This window comes from Crocuta crocuta, unplaced genomic scaffold, assembly GCF_008692635.1.
Source record: "Crocuta crocuta isolate KB4526 unplaced genomic scaffold, BGI_CrCroc_1.0 scaffold374, whole genome shotgun sequence".
NCBI classification, from domain to species: Eukaryota; Metazoa; Chordata; class Mammalia; order Carnivora; family Hyaenidae; genus Crocuta; species Crocuta crocuta.
Window position 1 is genome coordinate 3865817 of NW_027532613.1, and position 23566 is coordinate 3889382.

The 23566-nt window shown below is 39.1% G+C and overlaps 2 protein-coding genes and 1 pseudogene across 3 annotated transcripts in view; 1 reads left to right on the forward strand and 2 right to left on the reverse strand.

Moving 5' to 3' along the window:
- Positions 1-13: 13 nt before the first annotated feature.
- PIH1D2 (PIH1 domain containing 2) lies at positions 14-12942 on the forward strand. 2 transcript variants are annotated; one of them, XM_077780563.1, is made up of 7 exons: positions 14-102; positions 878-1096; positions 2226-2349; positions 2719-2964; positions 3553-3812; positions 6140-6270; positions 12215-12942. In XM_077780563.1, the coding sequence occupies exons 2-7, from the start codon at positions 920-922 to the stop codon at positions 12267-12269; spliced, it is 993 nt and encodes a 330-aa protein (XP_077636689.1). In that variant the 5' UTR covers positions 14-102; positions 878-919; the 3' UTR covers positions 12270-12942. The 2 variants fall into 2 exon arrangements, with proteins under 2 accessions (XP_077636689.1, XP_077636688.1); XM_077780562.1 differs by having other exon boundaries at positions 15-102; positions 894-1096; positions 12215-12941.
- On the reverse strand, positions 1607-2333 carry LOC144245146 (large ribosomal subunit protein uL23 pseudogene; annotated as a pseudogene).
- DLAT (dihydrolipoamide S-acetyltransferase) overlaps positions 9167-23566 on the reverse strand; it is a 30004-nt gene continuing 15604 nt past the window's right edge. Inside the window, exons 8-14 of the mRNA XM_077780555.1 lie at positions 22381-22448; positions 20513-20605; positions 20052-20159; positions 15976-16091; positions 11792-11954; positions 11125-11261; positions 9167-10582 (exon numbers count right to left, since the gene is read on the reverse strand). Of these exons, the coding sequence (XP_077636681.1) occupies positions 10453-10582; positions 11125-11261; positions 11792-11954; positions 15976-16091; positions 20052-20159; positions 20513-20605; positions 22381-22448 (815 nt within the window). The 3' untranslated portion in view covers positions 9167-10452. The remainder of the gene's footprint in view (positions 10583-11124; positions 11262-11791; positions 11955-15975; positions 16092-20051; positions 20160-20512; positions 20606-22380; positions 22449-23566) is intronic.

Here is a 23566-nt window from a genome sequence, read left to right on the forward strand (position 1 = left end):
AGTCCGTTCCGCCTGGAGCTTTCCGGACCCAATAAGATGTTGGACCCGGTCTGGTTACCCTGGTAACAGGTGTCGCGGTTTGTCAAGGAACCCAGAGAGCAGGTGGGTTCGCCGACCTCTGGAGTGATTGCCCTTTAGTTAAGCTTCCCGTTTAGGTTAACCCTACTTTAAAAAATGAAAAAGTTTTAACCCTACTATAGTATTCGGAGAACCCAAACGTCCTCTCTGCGTCTTCTGTGGCTGCTGTGGGACGCCTCTCCAGTGGAGGAGGAGGGTGAAGGAGGTTATCTGCAGATAGAGATGATATTATTACTCTCATACAGTGATAACGAAGTGTCCCGGCCTCTCCATATTCCCTACTTAATTCTCACAGTAACCCTATGACATAGGTATTATCGTCTTCGTTTTGAGGAGCATAAACTGATGTATGACCTAAGTGCTCAGGGTCACACACCTAGTAAGTGGTAAAGCTAAGACTGGGATCTAGGCGTTGTGGCTCTGGCTCTGGCTAAGCTGGAGGCAGCTATGAGGATGTCTCCCGTGGCCCTCACCGCNCCACCTCTGGCAATTTCAGGACTGGATAGGCACCAGTCAGCCCAAGTCCAGGTATTGGAACAAGAAAATCACTGGTAATCCAGACTTTAAATGACCACCCTCAGCGCCTGCGAGGGTCTAGGCAGAAGTAAGGACTTGTTATCTGAGACGACAACTCGAGAGCTTTAAGAAAGGGTACTAGGTAATTCGGGAATAAGGAAAAGAAAAGTGGTGCTGATCCACAGTCTGTTAGACACAGGTGCTACCTTCACCCAAACGAGACCCGTTCCTCCTTCTCCAAAAGAAATGAATCACTAGTTACACAGACTTTTTCTCCCTTAAGTCATATCTTTCCACAGACTTAAGAGGGCTCTTCACCTCAATCATGGAGTCTTCCTCAAAGGGTCTGCTCACCCACGTTACTCAATTCTGGAACCTCCTAGACGATCTGGCTGAAAGCAACCCTGAGGGCTACGAGAAGTTTATTCAACAGCAGCTGAAAGAAGGGGAACAGTTCTGTGCCGCCCCAGAACCACAGCTCTGTCTACAGACCAGGATCCTGGTATGTAGACCTGGTTCCCAGGGATGGGAGGTCTTGACTGAAATAATTCTGTAATAATCAGAGAATAACTTACCTTTAGCTGTTGAGGCTTTAAGAAAACTTGAGGGAAACTACCACTCTAAACAGAGAGTGAAACAGTGTGGAGGATCATGCCGAAGGAGTAAGAATGGGAAGTTCACATTTGATACATTTTGGAGATCTCACAATGAGCCATTTTCTACTAAATTTTTTTAAAAGAGTAATGTAATGATTTAACAGAGAATCATAGAATTGGAGGTTTTTCACATGGAAAGAACTTAGTTGCTGAGAGGTAAGGAAGTGGTGGAATAGGGTCACATTCACCCGGAAGAGCTGCTTCGACCAGTGCCCCCTCCTTCCTCCCAGTTCCTCTGGCTGCAGCAGCTGGATCTCAGTGGACAGTCAGTAGCTTGGAGGAAATCAGGTAACAGTACCATTTCTCAAACACAGGTTTATTTTTTTTTTTATGGTGAAAACACTTATATTTAGAGTTCACCAGCTGGACTCAGTTGAGATGACCCCAATTTTGTTGGCAACGCCCAAAGCATCATAGTCAGGAGCCAGTCAAATATATGCTTTCTTTTGTCCATTGGGCCTGATCAGAGTGTTGACCTAGGCCGTGTCAATGTCACAGAGCTTCTTCACAGCCTGTTTGATCTGGTGCGTGTTCGCCGTGACATCCACAACGAACACGAGTGTGTTGTTGTCTTCTGTTTTCTTCATGGCTGACTCGGTAGTCAGAGGGAAATAGTGGTCAAACTTGTGTCTCGGGGGTCGGGGGGGGTCGCTCTTTTGAGGACTTTTAGAGACGCAGTGTCTTGAGCCAACGGAATGTAGATGATGCGCGGATCTTCTCTTTTTTTATGACTGTGGACGGACGCCTTTCAGCACTGGTTTCTTGGCCTTCAAAGCCTTTGCTTTGGCTTCAGCTTTGGGAGGGGCAGGGGTTTCCTTCTTTGCCTTTGGCACCATCTTCGTCAAAGGGTTCAGGCACAGTTTAATACACAGAATGGCTTATTTAGAGTCTAAAATTCTATGAGGTACCTTTAGGATATGATTTTAAAATGTAAAAAACTAGGTTTTGAGACATGCAAAATTATTTGCTTTTTAGAAACCAAAGGAAAAAATACTTTTCATCAACCTATGTCAGTGGAAAAGGATCCCAGCTCCCCAATCAAACACTCATCCAGTACCTCTAAGTGTTGGCAGACCAGAAGATATGTCTGAGAACTCAGGTACATAGGATTATGGGAGAGAGAGCACATTTTAAAAACTTTATTGGGAATAAGCATCTACCAGATTTTACTTGGTAAAAGGCAGTACAAATAAAATATTTTATTTGGTTGTAATGTAGCTAATAACTAATAAGCATACTTTTATTTATACAAATACTGTCCAATTTTTCTAATAATAATCCATGTCAAATGCCAAGAAATGCCCTAATTGGAAATTTGTGTATACAGCAACTGTGTGATTACCTCTGAAAAGTATAGGAATACTTTATACTTTCTAGTTTTATCAGGATTATGGCTTAATAAATTAACTGACAATATCATTAGTGAAACAGTTGTCTTCATTTCACACCTTCTGAATTACACACACAGATGTTTATACAGTCATCGATGTGGCCTACAATCCTGATGTTCTCCAGGCAGCAGAAAAGGACGAAGTGAGAAAAAATCAATTAATACAGATGGCCATGAAATGCATTGAGGAAAAGCTCCAACTCACTCTCTCGCACTCTTACAGTATTACCAAATTTAGAATAAAAGGAAGCATTCAAAGGATGAAACAAAATCTGATGAGAATGCAAACTAACCCCACAGATTTAAGAGAGAAAATGAGAAAGGGTAAGTTAATGAATGCAAGAGGAAAATTTAACCAATTTAAAATTGTTTCACATCCTGTGTACATTTTGCAAAGTAGAAATCTCAATTTTAAAAGATGAGAGACTTAAGATAGAAAAGTATAAAAATTAGGTATTAAAAATATTAGCATGTTGTTAAAGATTTTTAAGTACTACAAACTTTTTTCTAATGTTTATTTTTGAGAGACAGAGACAGAGAGAGAGCACAAGCAGGGGAGGGGCGGAGAGAGGGAGACACAGAATCCAAAGCAGGCTCTAGGCTCCGAGCTGTCAGCACAGAGCCTGATGCAGGACTTGAGCCCACAGACTGCAAGATAATGACCTGAGCTGAAGTCAAACGCCTAACCAGCTGAGCCACCCAGGTGCACCTAAGTACTACGAACTTTTTAACCAAGTTCTTTGGTTTAAGATTCCCAAACTAATTTAGCTTCAACTTTATCTGCCATTTTGGCTAACACCACATATAGTCAAGCTCATAGCCCAATCGTCTTTTATGTTGTTGATTAATTTTTTAAATTTCATTCTCCTCCCCACCCCCACCCCCACCCCCCCGGCTTTTATTTTCCCGAAGAACTAACCCTTGAACAGATAACTAATTCTGGGAGCAATCCAGATGACTTTCAACTTTTATTGCCAAAAGATGAAGTTTCAAGCAAAACAAGGTGTCTGATAGAGGAGATTTCCAGTACAGAGAGCCAGGTAGAGATGAAGGAACCAGCCTATGAATTAGAAATTGTGGCTGATCAGAATGAGAAACCTCTGAAAATTGAGATAAAAGTTGAATTACCTGGTATTAATTCCGCATCTCTCTGTGACCTTAGTGTTTCTGAGGTAAGTCAAGTAGGTAATACTGTAAATTTGTGTCAGTCAACATTTACTATAATATACCATAGTAACAAACTGCACAATCTCAGTGGTTTACAGTAGTTTGCTCAGCTTACATGTCACCTAGGTCTGCTCTGCTCCACGGTCTTGCACATTCCAGGATATAGGTGAAGGGGTAGTTCCCTCTGAGCTATGCCATTCTTGTGGAAGAAGGAAAATACAAAGGGCTAACCCATGCAATAGATTCTAAAACTCTCTCAGACATGGCACTTTTACTCCATATTCTGTTGGCCACAGTCAAGTCACAAGGCCAAATCCTACATCAATAGAGCTGGGAAGGATATTCTCACAGGAATTCAGAGGGCAAGGATATATAATCCTCTAACAAAAGAAGATAAGTAATTGGCAAAAGTCCTAAAGCTGTAACAGGCTACTCTCAAGGCCACAAATAGTTGCTTCTTTCCCCAAGGAAGTCCCCTCCAATCCTAGTATCAGACTCTAAAGTGTAGGATTTTGCCAGTATAATCTGCATTCTCTTGAACCACAGAACTGTGAACTGAAAAGGCGTGTAATCTACTGCCATAGCCCCATGCACCATACAATGTGGAATGGAGAGAGGGTAACAATTAGCAGTCTCAATTTGGAAATGGGAAAATAATATGAGGCGCACGGCAGTTACTGGTGCACAGCAATTCTGAAATCCTGGCAGGCAGATACTGTGAGGTCCCTTTCCTGGAGGTAGAGGGTGTTCTTGGCCGGGTCCCCTTACAAGATTCCTTGATTACCTAGTCCCCTAGTTCCATTGTTTTCCATGACCCTCAGCTTCATTCTTTGGGCAGGGTTTCCCTTTTTCATTATCCACGTTGGCCACATCTGAAAAGAACATGGGAGAATATGCCATCCATAAGTGCTGAGCAGTTTACTCACCCTGTTTTTTGTCTTTGGGATTTTGGGGGTCTAAAGGTCATTTTAAATGTGTTAGTCTAGGCTGGTAGCATTTTATTTCTTTGATTCCAATCAGTGCCACACCCTACAATTCTTTATAGACAGATCCATTTTTCTCTTTCTTTCTTTTTTTTTTTTTAGAGAAAGCATGAGAGAAAGCGAGCAGGGGAGGTGCAGAGGGAGAGAGAGAATCTTAAACAGGCTTCAGCCCAACACGGAGCCCCAGCTCAGTCTCACAAGGATCTCACAATGTGAGATCATGACCTCAGCCAAAATCAAGAGTCAGACTTGAGCCACCCAGGTGCCCCAGAAGTGTCCAATTTCCAATGGCCTCTTTTGACTTAACTGCTGTCAATGGAGCCAAATGTAAGATTAACTGAGCTCCACCTTAATCCAGCTATAAGTTTTATAAGTTTTAACAAAGGGTATGATGACCATGTAATTTAATCTTTACCTCTAGGCTGTCTTAATCAGTTTCTGTTGCTAAAAAATAATTTGTCTTGACTTTTTTTTTTTTACTGGTTGAAAATAAAACTTAGTTCTTTTTTTAAAATACAATTTATTGTCAAATTGTGTTTCCATATTTATTTAATTTTTAATGCTTTATTTATTTCTGAGAGAGAGACAGACAGTGTAAGCAGGGGAGGGCCAGAGAGACACGGAGACACAGAATCTGAAGCAGACTTCAGGCTCTGAGCTAGTTGTCAGCACTGAGCCCGACGCGGGGCTCGAACTCACGAACCGCGAGATCATGACCTGAGCCGAAGTCAGACACTTAGACTGACTGAGCCACCCAGGCGCCCCTGTTTCCATATTTAAAACTTGGTTCTATTTCCCAGTCCTGATGTCTTAGAATTCCTGGGCTCTGCATATTCTCTTTTAATCCTACTTACAAAGTGGGAAATTCTTCTCTAAGCTCACCTCTTTTTGTAGTCGCTTATTAAATGTAGCCAACAGAACTAATGCGTGCTACCAACATCCTATTTTCACACTTCTTTACCTAAAGACACAAACTAGGTACACATTACTTGTCTTTCAAATTACGGTGATAGTTTTACTAAGGCCTTTATCACTATAAAACCTGGATCACCACTTTTCCTATCGCCTATCAATAAATTTTCCTTGCTGTTTCCTGGCCAGTCACAAAGTCAGGGCCACATAGGGAGGCAACAGCTCTCTTATGGCACCGGAGCAGTGAGCTTTTGATGTATTGAGCAGCAATAACAACACCAAAACCTCAGGGAGTTAAACAGCAGCTTAACAGTTTACTGCAAGTCACATGGCAGAAAATGGGATCCTCATTTTATGGGAAAGGAGTAACTGGGAATAATCCCCAGGAACACATATTTTAACCAAGAAATACTTTCTATTTTCATCTTTATTCTTAGGATGACTTATTGATTGAGGTCCCGGAGAAGTACAGACTACATCTGAATCTTCCAGAATCTGTGGATACTGAAATGACTACAGCAAAATTTATTAAAGAGAAAGCTACATTAATTGTCATAATGCCATTGGTGTAAGTCAAGAGCATCATCTGCTTTGATTTTTCAGTGCTAAAGGCATGTGGATAGGACCTTCGTTATGGGTGAAGAGGTAGTGGTTTATCTTAAACACTGGTTTCATATTTTCTAAGAGTTCTTTTTGATGAAATGAGATTTCCTCATCAACATGTTTATCTTTTTTTTTTTTTAACTTTTCTCACATTTGGCTAGAAGCAGAAACTATTAAAGCAATGTTGTTATGATATACTTGTTTTGAAGCTATTTCTAGTGGCCTTAAAGGGGCACCTGGGTGGCTCACTTGTTTAAGTACCAACTTAAGCTCAGGTCATGATCTCACGGTTCATGGGTTCAAGCCCCGAATTGGGCTCTGTGCTGACAGCTCAGAGCCTGGAGCCTGCTCTGGATTCTGTCTCCCTCTCTCTCTGCCCCTACCCCACTCATGCTGTTTCTTTCAAAAAAAAAAAAAAAAGTAATAGATTGTCATTTGGGAAAATTCTGTTTCAAAGTAAATTGTGAAAATTCTTGGTTTACTGGTTAAAATTCTGGTTTACTTGTTTTTTCTTGTCTCTAGCAAAGGTTTGTATCAGGAATATATCCCAGACTGTGTGAATTTTTTATTACAAGAAGCACTGAAGCAGTGACCGTTTCCTCCAGCTATAAAGATACAGGGCCAATGTAATAATGTGCAAACTTATGCTTCTATGAACCTCTGTACTTCCATAAAATAGCCCTGATGGTAGGAGTGCAAGCTGCTCAGACCTTTCAACATCAAAAGGACTTGTCTTGGATATAGCGATGCACTAATAGTAGCTGGGTCTTACTGCACCTAAGACACAAAATAATCCAACCCTAAGAAAAAGGAGCTGACTTTGGGACATGTGCCTTTCTCCTAACAATATGATAAGGGGCACCTGGATGGCTTAGCCGGTTAAGCATCCAACTCAATTTTGACTCAGGTCATGATCACATGGTTCAGATCTGCACTGATACTGCAGAGCCTGCTTGGGATTCTCTTTCTCCCGCTCTCTCTGCTCCTCCCTCCCCAAATAAATAAAGATAAAAAATGATTTAAGAAAGAAGTATTTCCCAACTTCTATGCATCTAAGTTGTCAGGTGGTTGTTTAACCCAAAGATGATAACTTTCCAACTTATAGCCCAACAATGTTCACATCAAACTTAAATTTTTTTTAATATTTTTGAGAGAGAGACAGTGGGAGCAGAGGAAGGGCAGAGAGAGAGGGAAACACAGAATCTGAAGCAGATTCCAGGCTCTGGGCTGTCAGCACAGAGCCTGATGTGGGGCTCAAACCCATGAACCAAGAGATCATGACCTGAACCGAAGTCGGATGCTCAACCGAGCCACCCAGGAGACCCTAACTTTTAACATCCTTAATCATCTTGTCTAGATACATCTTCCTTGTAAAAGTTCCTAGTTCAACATAAGGTCTTTAAAGTCCTTGTTAATTTTAATGCTTTTTATTTTTTTTAAATTATTTATTTTCTTAGTAATTTCTACATCCAACATGGTGCTTGAATTCACAACTTCAAGAATAAGAGTCACATGCTCTTCTGACTGAACCTGTCAGGTGCCTCTAAAGCTTAACTTTAGAAACTAATAGTGTTGGGGTGCCTGGGTAGCTCAGTCAGTTAAGCATTCAGCTCTTGGTTCGGGTTTAGGTCATGATCTGTTTGTGAGTTCAAGCCCCACATCGGGCTCTGTACCAACAGTGCAGAGCCTGGTTGGAAGTCTCTCTGTCCCTCTCTCCCTGCCCCTCCCATGCTCTCTCTCAAAAATAAATTTAATTTAAAAAAACTAATATAGTAAATAATATAAACACTTGATATGTGATATTTAAAAACAAATATAATTCTCCTAAACCTGGTTGGATTTGATTTCTCCTAGCAATAGAATAATTTACTGTCTGAAAATCTTCTAGAGCTCTATGATGTGATGTCCTAAAGTTAACACACCTAGTATATTCCCATCCCTCAAAAAAGTTGGAATGCTTTCACCTTACCTTATCATCTCTTGGGCTGGTTAACTCCTTCTTCACCCCAGGCCTTGGGTTCCTGTAACTTTCACTCACAAACCTCAGGATTGGTAAACTACCTAAGAGGGCCAGACTACACTTTCATCTTGCTTTGTGACGCACCCCACCACGAGGTGCTGTAGTAACTCTTTGAGCTTAAAGTGTTAGATTATGTCCTGCTAAACTCAGTCCTTTATTTTACCAATTCTGTATGCTTAAAATGAATTTCTAGTAAGAGTTTACACATACACACTATCCCTGGCCTTAATCATTTAATGTGAAAAATAATTACCAACAGATCAAAAATTAGACGAGACACATTGAAAACATATAGTTTAATTTTTAAATAATTTCAACCAAAACTTCTAACTTTTTTTCTTTCAGTTCTTGTAAGAGAAATAGACTAAATCCGGATTTAGGTTATAGCTCAGATTAATTTTTAACTCAGTTAATTATTAGAAGACAACCTTTTATTTTTCTTTCAAGGGAGCAGAGCTGTAAGCATTTGCCAAGAATGGATTATCTTTGAAGTGTCATGTATTTGAACCAGATGTGGCTCATACTGATGGTCCCTTGTGATTAACTTATTCCTTTTGCATAATCTTCAATTCAAGCTAACATTACTAATTATTGAAAAATCAGATTAATGTATTGAATTGATTTCATAATAATACAGCAAGGGAAATATTTCTGGAATATATTCAGTGTCACCTGTGCACCATCTAATAAAGAACATTTAGAAATAAATTCAACACTGAAAGACCTAAATTTCAGGGATTGTTCCACATATACACAAGAAAACACTGGTCCGATTGATATTAAATAATCATAAACAACTCTAAATATTTATTAAAACATCAATTCAATAGAAAGTCTGGAATTGTGATAATTTTCCCAATTCATTTTTATTATCCTGAATATCATCTCCTACTCTCTTCCTCCCCCAAGAAGAAAGGCAAATCATAACAAAATGGAAAAAAAAACGTTTAGGCTGATAAGCAACCTAAACAATTTTTTCCCTCTCCAACAGGATTTTAGGACTTTCTTACTGTACATGAGACAACACTGGGTAGAAAAACACAGAAAACTTCTCTTTGTACACACAGAACATTTTTTACTTTATCCAAGTATAAATGACCACTTGACATCTAATCTTTCAGCCCTCCCAACTGCTTACCAGTGTCTTTCTGCCGCTCTTCCTTTCAGACAGGACTTGGTGATAAATGGACTTTGGCACACATCTCACTAGAAACCGTATTTTACATATGTACACTATTCCACAGTTACTTGATATAGTTTTCCAAAATTATTTGAGTAACAGATTCTGGCAATTAAGTTCATTTGCAAGTAACAACCAGTTAATCATGGAGGAAGAATTCTACTTTCACAACTTCTCTCTGTAAAATTCTATAAGCATATTCTTTTATTTGGAGGTAATTGTAAATTCTCCTCTCAGAATTACACATCTAAGTTGTTTAAATAAATACCCACACAAATTCTCATTTATACCAAGTAGCTGGTTTATATTTATATCTTCATCTTAAGAGGTGAAAATAACCATTTGGGGATTCATAGAAAAATAAAGAATAGTCAGTTAAAGAAGTGTAAGAAAATGTTAACTTTTAAAATGTCACTTATTTTCCTTAAAGTTCTCTCCCCTTCCCATCCATGATAAACCACGATCATGTAACCGGGTTATATTCCAAAATCAAGCTTTAATCCAAACCTTTTCTCCAAGAGAATGGACTTCTCTCTTTCCTTGACTTCTCTTTCCCTCAAATCTAAGCAAAACATCTGAGGCAATTAAATTTCAAAACCTCAACGTTTCATCCAGAATACTTTTATGTATCTGTTTCAGTAGGGAACGACAATTCTACCTCTGCATTTCCCAGTGGAAGTACTTATCACCAAAGGGCCAGGCCTCATGTTCTCTTGATTAGGAATACGTAGCTCAAAATCTGGTGTTTATTAAATGTGTATAATATGTAGGTGTAATTGGCATTTTAAAAAATTCGGTAATGCCCATTACAAATAACTTATCTGGACAGACTCAAAAATAACTGGTTAACTTCAAAATAAAAAGAACCACTTGCATAATAATATATTTGTATCTTGATAAGAATGAACCACCATGAATCTGGAAGAGTCTAGAAATTCTTGGGTTAATTATAACAACATGGTGATAGGTTTTTCAAGGTACTTTCTAAACTCAGCAAGCCACTGGGCTCCGACTGCTCCATCCACAACCCGATGGTCACAGCTGAGTGTAACAGACATCATGCTAGCCACATCAAATCTAGAAAAAGATAAAAACATTATTAGGTATTCTGAAAGCAATCGCTAATCTTTAGCTAATAACCAGCCCAAATGCCAACTCCTAGCTTGTAACTCCAACCAGGTAATATTATTTTCCACTTACTCGTTTATGTACTAAACACCTCCAGCTTAACAGAGCAAACAGTCAACTGGAACATGGGTTGGCAAATGACAGCTCGCGGGCCAAATCCTGCCGAATGCATTTATCTGTCTGCTTTCCCTCTACAACGTCAGAGTATTTGCAACAGAGACCATATGACTTGAAAGCCTAAGATATTTACAACCCGGCTCCACGAAAACATATGCTGAGCCCTGACCTACAGTAACTAAGGCTTCCCATCTCAAATAGGATTAACTGCATTTAGTAAGAGTCTCTGCTCTGAGAAACTTCATTCTAGACTTAATATCTGACTCTACCTGAAGCTCCAACAGGCTATGCTAATAATTATAAAATTGAGACTCAAAAACAGGTATAATGGGATGAAAATGAGCTTACAATTCCCTCTTTATTTTGATACTTACCCTTTTTCATTATCTGCTGGAACCAGTCTATCCTCTGAAGCACCAATCGCCAAAATACATGCTTGAGGTGGGTTAATGATAGCAGAGAAGTTCTTAATTCCAAACATTCCTAAATTGGAGATTGTGAAAGTGCCACCCTAAAAGAAAAGAGATTAAAAATAGATCGTGTTAACTGCTTCTCAACATAAATTAGGAAAAAAAAAAAGACAAAAGTTTTATGAAAAGACCTGAAACTCATCTTTAAGAAAAGCCTCAGAACTACTATTTTAAAAAAACAGGAAAGGAAAATAGGAAAATGGTAAACACATGTATACATATGTTGGAACATCAAGTTGTCCAACCTAAATATATACAACTCTTATTTGCTATTTAAATACATCACTAAAGCTGAAAGAGGGGGAAAAAAGGCGGGTCTGAATGGAATACACTTTAATGAAAACATACGACCATTACAATATGAACAAAAGTCAGTTGTGTGGCTTTTGCGAACTGCTGAAAAATATCTTATTTTCAGCTTTGATAGGTTATCCATTTTTTATTTTCAGGGTCTTGTGTCCATAAGAATATAAGGCAGAACCAAAAGGTAGAAAATGCAATAAAAGCATTATGCTGCCCTTAAAAATAACATAATTCTTAGCATTCTGAAGGTAAATGAGTAATACTTTACCTGGAACTCATGAGGCTGGAGTTTACCCTCTCGTGCTTTGGTTGCTAAAGAAACAACATCATTAGCAATGGCTTCCAGTCCTTTTATATGTGCGTTAAATACAATAGGTGTAATGAGTCCCGCAGGAGTGCTGACTGCAACACTGATATCGACAACATGATTTCTATTGCAAAAGACAAAAGAAAAGGAAACTTCGATAATCATCAACAATATTTATTAAGAGCTTATGTGTCACATTAAGCAAGGATATTGATATTTACCTGAGTCTGGGCTACTGTTCAGAGAAATATGTCTCCTGGTTTTTATTTACATTTTGCTATGCCCTTTCCTTAACCTGGACTTTTTGCAAATGGACAAGAAATGTGTCAGTGGGTTGGTTACACATGTCCTCTAACTGCCTTGCACTTGCCTTGACTGACACAGGGGTGCAGGTGGAGAAGACCCAGCATTCAGTGAGAATTTAAGCAAGAAGAACTAAAAGAACTCCCTGGATTTTGAGATGCAGTGGACTGGCTGGAGCTGAGCCTGCAGGCAGAGCTTCCAGAGATGGAAGAGTGGAGGCAGCGGACTGCACTGTGGGAGAATCAGAGCGCAGGATGTAGAGTGGACAGGAAAGTAGGATTCCCTGTCTATATTATGCCACGAGTTCCTTTGCATCTGGGTCCTTTCTCGGAGTATGTATTTTTAACACAGAAAATAAAACACTCAAATTACAAAAAACAACAACAACAAAAAAACCCACAACCAAACTAAAAACCCCAACTATATTGAAATTCAATTACCAAACTATTCAAAAAACAAGACTGTGGGGCTCAGTCAGTTAAGCCTCCGACTTCCGCTCAGGTCATGATCTCATGGTTTAAGGGTTCGAGTCCCAGATCAGGCTTGCTGCTGTCAGCCCGTCAGCTCAGAGCCTGGAGCCTGTTTCAGATTCTGTGTCTCCCTCCCTCTCTGCCCCTCTCCTACTTGCACTCTGTCTCTCAGTCTCTCAAAAATAAATTAACGTTAAAAAATTTTTTTTTTTAAATTGTGACATATATGCTTCTGTATTAATAACAAGATCTGGCAAGAGGTCTAATAATTGCTACAATTTTGAAGTAGTGATAAGCAAAAACCACTCTTTTAAGGCTCTTGCAACAATGAAAATAGGTGATTTTTACTGGTCACCGGCACAAATTGATTTGTTCTCTACATTTACAGTAAGAGGAAATGCCAAATTTCAGTTAGAGGTTAGTGGAAAGGAATGACATTTTCCCCCTCACCCAAGTTCCCAAACTCCTAAATTGTAGCCTCCTTGGGGTCTGTGTAAGGCCCCTGCCGAAGTGTTCTGCAATTGAGAAAAAGTTAAAACTTCACAGGAAGAAAGAACTCCAGCTATTTCTAGGCACAAGCTTTAGAATACTATGGGACAGTAGCAAATCTCTCAAAGTGCCCAAGCTGAGCAAGGGCAGTGGGACTGTCACTTGTAAACATAAGGATGTGCTCTAATGATAGTGTGTGACTATCACAACTGGGCTCTGGCCAAGGTATCACATAGCAAATACTCATTCTTAACTATCCTGTCCTCCTAAGAGAGTAAGCATGGTGTTTCTTACCTTGTTCACTGCTGAATATAGTCAACAGTACATGTTCAATAAATATCTATTGAATGGCTAAATAAACAAATGGATGAAGGGCATTTGGTAGGAATTCATGAACAACCATAGAATTTGCCCTGTAGCTTTAATCTGTTCTTCAAAGAAGTGTTTTCTTCAGATACTCTTAAAATGTTAAACATTACTTTACCTTATGACCCAGCAATTCTACTCCAAGGAATGAACCCAAGAAAAATAAAAACATAGGTCAACACAAATAATTATACACATATGTTGATAACAGCTCTCTAGAAGATAGGTCTTTGTCTTAATCCCAGAATCTATCAATGTGACCTTATTTAGTAAAAAAGATCTTTGCAGGTTTAATTAGGATCTTGAGATGATATTATTCTGGATTATCTGGATGGGCCCTAAATCCAATGCCAAGCACCCTGTAAGAGACAGAAGAGAAGACACGGACACAGAGGAGAAGGTCATGTGAGGATGTAGGCAGAGGTTAGAGTTATGGAGCCACAAGCCAAGGAATGCCTGGAGCCCCCCAAACTGGAAAAAGCAAGGGAAGATTCTCCCCTAGAGCCTATGGAGGGAGCGTAGCCTTGCTAACACCTTACTTTTGGACTTTCAGTCTTTAGAACTGAGAGAATAAATTTTTGTTTCAAGCCACCAATTTTGTAGTAATTTATAACAGAAGCCCTAGGAAACTAATATAGTCTATAAGTAATAGTAAGAACCTCAGATGTCCTCCAAAGAGGAGGGTGACCAAGGAAAAAGTCAGCATGAGTAGGTTACTGTGACATTTGACAAGACTGACAAATGGCTTAGAGTTCTCTTGGGCACTTTCAGAAAGAACTGATGATGAGTACATAGAAAACTAGCCCCTTCTTAGGCAACCATTAAGGTCAGTCTGGTCAGTATTCATAGCATACTACATCTCTTAATCATAAATAATATTTTCATAGGCATAAAAATATTAATACTGAATACTGATTTATCCAACATTTGTGCTATAATCAATTTGGTAGGATAGTGGGGTATGTGTGTGTGCATGTATAGAAGGTATAACAAAGCTAAATCTTAGCCTTCTTTAATACCAATCAGTTGATAAAGAAAATTAAAAACCCATTAAAAGGCAAATAAAAAATGTTCTTTAGAAATATGAAGGTCAGGGGCACCTGGGTGGCTCAGTTAGTTGAGTGTCAGACTTCGGCTCAGGTCATGATCTCCCAGTTTGTGGGTTCAAGCCCCACATCAGGCTCCGTGCTATCAACATAGAGACTGCTCAAATCTTCTGTCTCCCTCTCCCTCTGTCTCTCCTCTGCTCACGCTTTCTCTCTCAAAAATTAAAAACATTTAAAAAAAAAGAAATATGAAAGTAAATATCAGAAAAAAAAAAAACAGTTAAAAACAGTTTAAAAACTGTTAAAAAACAGTTATATTTGCCTCTTGGGAGTAGATCTCAGATTAAAAGTTGAGTAAGTTGAGGTGCCTGGGTAGCTCAGTCAGTATCTGACTTCAACTCATGATCCTGCAGCTTGTGAGTTTGAGCCCCACGTCAGGCTCTCTGGTCTCAGCACAGAACCTGCTTTGGATTCTCTGTCTCCCTCTCTCTCTGCCCTTCCCCTGCTCGCACTCTCAAAAATAAAAACTAAAAAAAAATTTTTTTTAACATACAGAGCTTGAGCACTGGGTGTTTTATGTAAGTGATAAAAAAAAAAAAAAAAGTTGAGTAGGTCACGTTAACCAGGAATAATATTCTAATGTATATACTCTTATTTTAATAAAAATTAATAATATAAAAGAATCTACATAGTAATAAGTGTAGGCACAGGAGTCAGAATCCTGGTTCCAGTCAGTTTTGCTACTTACTAACAAATTAATCTAGGGAAAGTTATTTAACTCAATGAGCCCCAGTTTCTTCATCTGTAAAATGGGAAAGTCCCTAACTCATAAGGTGGCCATAAGGATAAAAATGAGACATGTGAAAGACAGCGAGCGCCATACCAGTCATATGCCACCATATACTTTTTTTTAATGTTTATTTTTGACAGAGAGAGAGAGAGCGAGCATGCAAGCAGGGGAGGGGCAGAGAGGGAGACAAAGGATTTGAAGTAGGCTCTGCCCTTCAGGAAACAATATTAATTTCCTAAGACATAGAGCTCAAACCCAAGAACCATGAGATCATGACCTGAGCCGAAGTCACATGGTTGCTTCATCAACTGAGCGACCCAGGCACCCCACATGCTACCACAATATTAACAAATGTTTCTTGGTTTTGTTTTCAAATTGCTTTCATTAAAGTTAAGTAGAACTAATTGGTAAACAAAAACCATTTCAGCCCTGCTTTGTAATAGATATCAACTTTATTCATGTCCATAAACTTACCTTCTTTTCCTAAACTCAAAGAATTTGTAATGGAATTGAGCATTATCTCATCAACAGTTTTACATGGTTTTCAATCTGTTTTGCCTATGGAAGCCATCTTGCTCTTGTATTCCATTTCTCCTTACCCAGTACACTACTAGTTACACATGAGAAAGCACAAGAAAACTGCTGATGGATATATGCCTTCCCCAGCAGTATCTTACTTACTGTCTTATAACTGTGTCCAGCCAAGAAGAATTGGCTTCAGGAACTTTTAAACATGCCAAAGCCGAAGCTTTTATGATGAAGTCATTGACAGAAATTTTGCTTCTCCCTTCTAACATCTGCAAAGACAAGAAGCCATTATACTTTCTTCAATTCTCTTCCCAAAGACTGAAATTATATCATCTGGTAGGGGATGTGGGAGGGGAGAAAACAAAACTTCCTGAGGTATAAAGGATGAATGAACCTAAAGTTGGTTCTTTCATCTTTTTTAATGTAGATCTTTTCAGTCATAAGTTTGCTGCTAAGCACTCCTTTAGCTGTGTCCCATAAGTTATGGAATATTAAACAGGACTTCTTTTTCGATTATCTCACCAAATCAAAAGTTGGTTCTTTAAAAAGATCAACAAAATTATAAACGTTTAGCCAGACTGACAGAAAAAGAAGACTCAAATTCCCAAAATCAGAAATGAAGTAGAGGACATTACTATATACCCTACAGAAATAAAAAGGATTGGAGATAATACTATGAGAACAACTATATGCCACAAATTAGCTAACTTTGAGAAAAATTACTAGAAAGACACAAACTACCAAAACTGAATCGAAAAGAAATAGAACCTCTGAATAGATCTAGAGACTGAATGATAATTTAAAAACTACCCACACAGGACAGTCTAGACCCAGAGGGCTTCCCCAACTGGTGAATTCTGCCAGACATTTAAAGTAGTATCAATTCTTCACAAACTCCTCCAAAAGAGGGACCACTTCCCCAATCATTCTGAGGCCAGTATTAACCCAATACCAAAACCACACCAAGATATCACAATTAAAAAAAAAAAAAAAGCAGACAAATACCACTTATAAAAATAGATACAAAAACGCTCAAAAAAATTATAGCAAACCAAATCCAGCAAAGCAGGAAAAGGATTTTTCACCATGATCAAATAGGACTTGTTCCAGGAATGCAAGGGTGGTTTAACATCTGAAAATCAGTTAATCTAATACTGTCCTAATGGAATATAGGACAAAAATCACACAACCATCTCAATGCACAGAAAAAGGAGACAAAATTCAACCACCACTTCATAAAAACTAGAAATAGAAAGGAAATTCCCCAACCTGATGATAAAAAAGATCTACAAAAGCTCCACAGTCATCATCATTATCATATGTTAGTGGTAAAAGACTTATATGCCCTTAAGATCAAGAACAAAACAAAGATGTCCAATTTGCCACTTCTAGTCAACATTTTACTAGCCAGAGAAGCCAGCCAGAGAAGTCGTCCAAGAAAAGGAAATAAAGGGTATCCAAATTGGAAAGGAAAAAAATAACTATATTTGCAGATCACATAATTTTGTATACAGAAAATTCTAAGGAACACACTAAATAAAAAATAAGGTTGTAGGATACAAGATCAATATACAAAAACAACAGTATTTCTATACAATCACAATGAACATACTAAAAATGAAATTTATAATAGTATTAAGAAGAATAAAAACCTAGGAATAAATTTAACAAACGATGGGCAAAAACTTATACTCAAAAAAACTATAAAATTGTTGAAAGAAATGAGACCTAACTAAATGGAGAGACGCCCCCTGTTCATGGAGTGGGAACACTGTTGAGAAGGCAATACTCCTTAAGTTGATCTATAGATTCCATGAAGTCCTTATCCCTACAGAAAATATTCAAAAGAGGCAAATCTAAGATGGAAAGTAGGTAAGTGTTGTCTAGGGCTGGGGAGGATAAAAGGGTTGGGGTGGGACTATGGCTAAGGGAAGAAGGGTTTCATTTGGGGGTGATGAGGAGTCTCCAAAATTTATCGTGATGATGGTCACAGAACTTTGAATATACTAAAAGCCACTGAATTGTAAACTATATGGGTGAACGGTATGATATGTGAATTGTATCTAAATAAGGCTGCTTAAAATAATTAAATAATATATTGGACATATATTTTTCATTACTGATTTTCAAATAAATTTATTATAAAATAGCTTTAACACTTTGACAATGAGACTATGCAATCAACTTTAATCTCTGTCCCAGATACAAAGCTCTGTTAATGCTTCATTGCTTCATTCTTTCATGCATCTAATATCTGAATACTCTGGTCTAGACTCTAAAGCCGTGGATATAAAAGAGTGAAAAAAAATGGGTAAAAATTCTACTCTCAGGGACCTTACGATCTTTTTTTTTTTTTTAACGTTTACTTATTTTTGAGAGACAGAGAGAGAGAGAGAGAGCGTGAGCGCACAAACAGGAGAAGGGGAGACAGAGAGAGGGGGACAGAGGGTTCCAAAGCAGGCTTTGCACTGACAGCCGAGAGCCCAATGTGATGCTTAAACTCTCGAACTCAGAGTCTGTGACCTGACCTGAAGTCAGGGGCTTAACCAACTGGGCTACCCAAGTGCCCTGGGGAACCTTACATTCTAAAGGGGTGGATAGCTAATAAATAAATAAATGAAACATATGGTATGTAAGATAATGTTAAATGATAAAGAAAAAGATAAAGTAGAGGAAAAGAACTAAAGGGAGAAGTGACCACTCACCTCACTCCTCTTCTCTTAATTTTAGAATAAGGTGATCAGGAAGACTAGAGAAGGTGATATTGAGACAAATCCTTACGGTGGTAAAGGAGGAAGTCAGGTAGATGTTAGGGAGTGAATATTCCATGCACAGCAAATAGCAAGTGCAAGGGGCCTCAAGGAGGAATACACAGGTGGAATGCAGAGGAAGACCAAGACAACCACTGTTTTTGCAGCAGAGGGAGCAAGAGGTCAGAGAGGCTATAGATAACCTGTGTCAGGCCCTGAATGCCATTCTAATGCCCTAAGTGCCACCAGCTTTTAGTTTTCACTTCTTTGAAAACATCTTTCATATCCTTCTCTCAGTTCACTCTTAATGCAACCGTCTAGTCCAGACCCTTATCACGCTTACAGGACAAGCATAACTAGTCTCTGCCATTAAAGCACGCCACTATATCTCTATTTAGACTAAACTTTCTTAAAATATTGCTGTCATCATGTCACTATTACTGGTTTCTTCATGTCTAATTCATCATGTCCAAATTGTTCTGCTTGTAAACAAGGTCTTCCCTAAACCAACAACTGCGTACCCACTCTAGAAAAGGCAATCTCTCTCCCACATCTGCTATACTTACTTCCTTTTTTTTTTTAATTTATTTTTGAGAGAGAGAGAGAGACAGCATGAACAGGGGAGGGTCAGAGAGAGAGAGAGACAGACAGAATCTGAAACAGGCTCCAGGCTCCGAGCTGTCAGCACAGAGCCCGACACGGGGCTTGAACCCACGAACCGTGAGATCTTGACCTGAGCCGAAGTCAGATGCTTAACCAACTGAGCCACCCAGGCACCCCTAGTTACTTCCTTTCTTAAAAGCATTTTACCTCTATGGTATTCCATTATTAGAATGAACTTTCTACAATTTCTTTGCCAATCCAAACACTTCCTATTTTCCATGGCTTAACCAAGTTTTTCCTACACTACTATGAATTCCCCAACTACTTTTACTGGGTTCCTCCTTCTCTCAATTCCTAGAACACTTAACCCTTACAATGTAATTTAGCAGACAAAGCAGATAAACAGACTGATGCACAAATAAGTATTTTTACTTTACTAAAAATTGCCTCCTCTGTTTTTCACATGCATTATCTCAATTAAGTTATAAACTGAAACTCATGGAAAAGGACTACACCTTATGCTATGTTCCCAAAAGTGCCTTATACTAAATGCTAAGTAGGTAGCTGGTACTTAACTGTAAACACAGAGTAAACATATGTCTACTCTAGCTTATCTTATCTAGCTTCACAGAATCCTAGTGACTGTGCTAGGCTACAATGGATCCGTGGCAGAATCAACTTTAAACGATAAGCTTTAATCAAGGATTAGCAAACAAAAATTGTCCGAGACGTTTTCTCAGCAATTAAAATGATGAAGATACCATTTTCCAAAATCGAGTGGCATGTTGTAACAAAAAATATGGGCGAAAATGTATGTTTAGTGGGGAAATAGAAGAAATTTAGAATTCACAGGGTTGGAATTCCCAGACATTTTACCTTATTAAGTTCTTTCCGTACCAACAAAACTTCTCCCATATTTACATCAATGGAAAGGTAATAATGAGGTATGGTTTGCTTAGACTGCATTAACCGCTGTGCAATAACCTAGAATCAAAGACATTAAAACATCACTTAAGTGGTTCTTTTCTTTTTCTCCTAATTCAGGGCTCTGTTTGCCCCTTTAGCCAGCTCCCTGGTAATGCTCACCTCAAGCACTATTAGAACTGGAATATGGAGGACAGCACCGTAACCTGGGCCCCTTCTAGCGGTGTTTAATCAATACAATACCTGTTTATCCCAAGTATCTAACCAGCCAAAGCAAACATCTTAAACTAGTCTTCTAAGATTCCCAACTAAAAAAAGTCTCTGTTAGTGTTTCAAACTGTAAACGCAATTAAACAATCAGAGTAAAGACACCCCCAACAGCGTTGGTTGCAGATTTAGGGTAATGCTCTTACACGACGGATGTTGCTGATTGGGACATCTGTGAAGACACCTGTGGGAACGGGAGCCACTCCTGGACCCGGGGCAGGCACAGCAGCCGCTGGAGTCTACAGGGGAGTAAAAAAGCTCTTAGTAACTGTGGCTCAGTCCTGGCATATGCAACTGGGGCAAGCTAGTGGCTCTACAGATGGCAAAGTACACATTAAAAGGCTTATAGAAAATAACTATTTTTATTGCAAGGGAGCAAAAGGGACTCTTATTTGTACTGTGCTTATGCAAGAGTTTTGTTTTTAATTTTTACTCTTAGAATTCTGTAATCATGTCATATCATTTTCCTTTGTTCAATGATCAGTTTGCCAGAATAATTTTGTATCTGCAAAATTACCTTCAAGAAAAGCAATGAAAGCATTCTTAAACTGAAAGGATTAGACATAAACATAAGCAAGGTAATTATTTTTCTGGACAGTGTTATGAAAAAAACAATGACAAACCTTTCATTTTATTTTATTTTTTTTATTTTTTTATTTTTTTTAAATATTTTTATTTATTTCTAGGAGAGAGAGAGACAGCGTGAGCAGGGAAGGGTCAGAGAGAGAGGGAGTCACAGACTGAAACAGGCTCCAGGCTCTGAGCTGGCAGTCAGCACAGAGCCCGACGCGGGGCCTGAACCCACGAATCGCGAGATCATGACCTGAGCGAAAGTCGGACGCTTAACCAACTAAGCCACCCGGGCGCCCCCAAACCTTTCATTTTAAAGCAAACATCTAGATAACTAAATAACTTTCCTTACTTTTAGCTAATAATCTTTTTTTTAAATTTTTTTAATGTTTTATTTATTCTCGAGAAAGAGAGACAGTGTGAGTAGGGGAGGGTCAGAGAGAGAGGGAGACACAGAATCTGAAACAGGCTCCAGGCTCTGAGCTAGTTGTCACCACAGAGCCCGATGCGGGGCTCGAACCCACAAACTGTGAGATCATGACCTGAGCTGAAGTCGGATGCTTAACCGACTGAGCCACCTAGGCGCCCCTACTTTTAGCTAATAATCTTAACACTTTAAACCAACTAAACATTAGTTGATCAGCTATGTGGATTTAATCCCTGTGTGGAATTATGAGCCGCATAAAACTCAAACTCTATTCAACCAACTTGTAAGCATGCTTTTAAAAACAGAGCCAGTCGGAGTGGCTGGGTGGCTCAGTTGGTTAAGCATCCGACTTCAGCTCAGGTCATGATCTCATGGTTCGTGGGTTTGAGCCTCGAGTGGGGCTCTGTGCTGACAGCTTAGAGCCTGGAGCCTGCTTCAGATTCTGTCTCCATCTCTCCCTGCCCCTCCCCTGCTCATAGTTTCTGTCTCTCAAAAATTAAAAAACAAAAAAATTTAAAAAAATTAAAAATAGGGCCTGAGTGAGAAGGAAGGTTTGTTAGGAAAAATTCAGTACCACTACTGGAAAAAGAAATTGGAATGCATGTCAATGTAGCATTATCATCTTTCCTTATTTATTTTTGAGAGAGAGTGCACATGAGCAGGGAAGGAGCAAAGTGAGACGGGGACAGAGGATCCAAAGCAGGCTCTGCACTGAAAGCAGTGAGCCCGGTGCAGGGCTCAAACTTATGAACTGTGAGATCATGACCTGAGCTGAAGTCAGACGCTCAACCGAATGAACCACCCAAACGACCCTCATCTTTCCTTGTATGTGCTGAATGATAGCCCATTCATATCTATATATTGCTAGCCAATGAAATTAGACAAAAGAAAATGGAATTGTGGTCAAGCTATTTCATTCATAAATAACATAAATAACGAAAGGGTCTAATAGGTTGGACAAAGCATGTTACAGGAACAAATTGCAAAAAAAAAAAAAAAAAGCCAAATGTAACTCACAGGAGCAGCTTTAGTAGGCACAAAGGAGTCGACATCCTTCTTGATGATTCTGCCTTCTGGTCCCGTTCCTGGAAGAGATGTATAAATACCACACATGTGATAGCACACCGCTAGTTCCTCCGGGAAACTGACACTGTGATCCTGTGCAAGTCACTAAGGGTTCTCTACCAAAGACCCTCTAAAGGGGCCACTGTCCTACTCCTGCACCTTACAGTTCTCATTAAAAAAAAAAAAAAAAAAAAAGCAGCAGCTTTTATGCAACTATTAACTTTGATTCACAGAATGCTCATTTGATCTGCAGCCGTTCTTTTCTTTCTTACTACAGCAAATGTTCTTTTTTGGGGCGAACGTGATAACCACGACACTACAGAGACCCCCGTGGCAGCAAATGCTCATTGTTATTTCTCTTTTAGAGCTTTATATCAGTTGTACTTCATTTTTTCATGTCCTTTACTTTTATATTGGGAAATACTGGCATATGGCTAATGCTGAATACAACTTATACCTCCAAAACAAAGTCTAGCTGCCTCCTCCCCTAGGCAGCTCCAAAAAACCCTTTCTTCATCTTGAAATGGATCTTGCTTCAGTTCTAGATTCGTTTGATTATAAAGAATTCCTTTTGTACAGAGTCAACAGATAGGACAACTGTTTCAGATAATTTTTTCACCCCAAAACAGCTTGAATAACTCTCAACTGCAACGATCTCATCTCTAGAACTGCTTCCTGGTGTGGGCTCCATCACTCACAGCTTTCTCACACTTGCCAAGGCTCTAACCCGGCCTCTGTCAGAGGCCTGGGAATGAAGTGTGTGCAATGTCACACGTGAGGAAAGATCTTCAAAGTCCTCTTACAACAGGCCAAGTTTTATTTTCACTCAATTTCCTTCCTCCACCCATCCACAACCAATCAGCTTTAACTTTAGACCCAAACAGATTCCTGAACCTTAATTCTAAGGAGATTCAGAATTTAGTTAGTTAAAATACCTTTTATACTGGCCCACTTCTAGAAAAAATTGGGTCAAATTGATTCATCTTCCCCCAAGGCAGACTTTTAAAAGGATTCTTGTTGTACGTAGTTCATCCCAACTCCTTTCCTTCATTATGAAAAATGAGTTGGCTAGGATTGTGCTTATCCTCAGCCGGAGCTCTAGAACAGAGGTAGTGGTACCCCTATTAGATTCCCCTCC

What these genes read in the sequence shown, in the direction of transcription:
- PIH1D2 (XM_077780563.1), top strand. Translation starts at nt 920, where the DNA reads ATGGAGTCTTCCTCAAAGGGTCTGCTCACCCACGTTACTCAATTCTGG. An exon ending in GTCTACAGACCAGGATCCTG is followed by an intron (nt 1,097 to 2,225) that starts GTATGTAGACCT and finishes TTTGCTTTTTAG; the next exon opens with AAACCAAAGGAAAAAATACT. An exon ending in GTGACCTTAGTGTTTCTGAG is followed by an intron (nt 3,813 to 6,139) that starts GTAAGTCAAGTA and finishes CTTTATTCTTAG; the next exon opens with GATGACTTATTGATTGAGGT.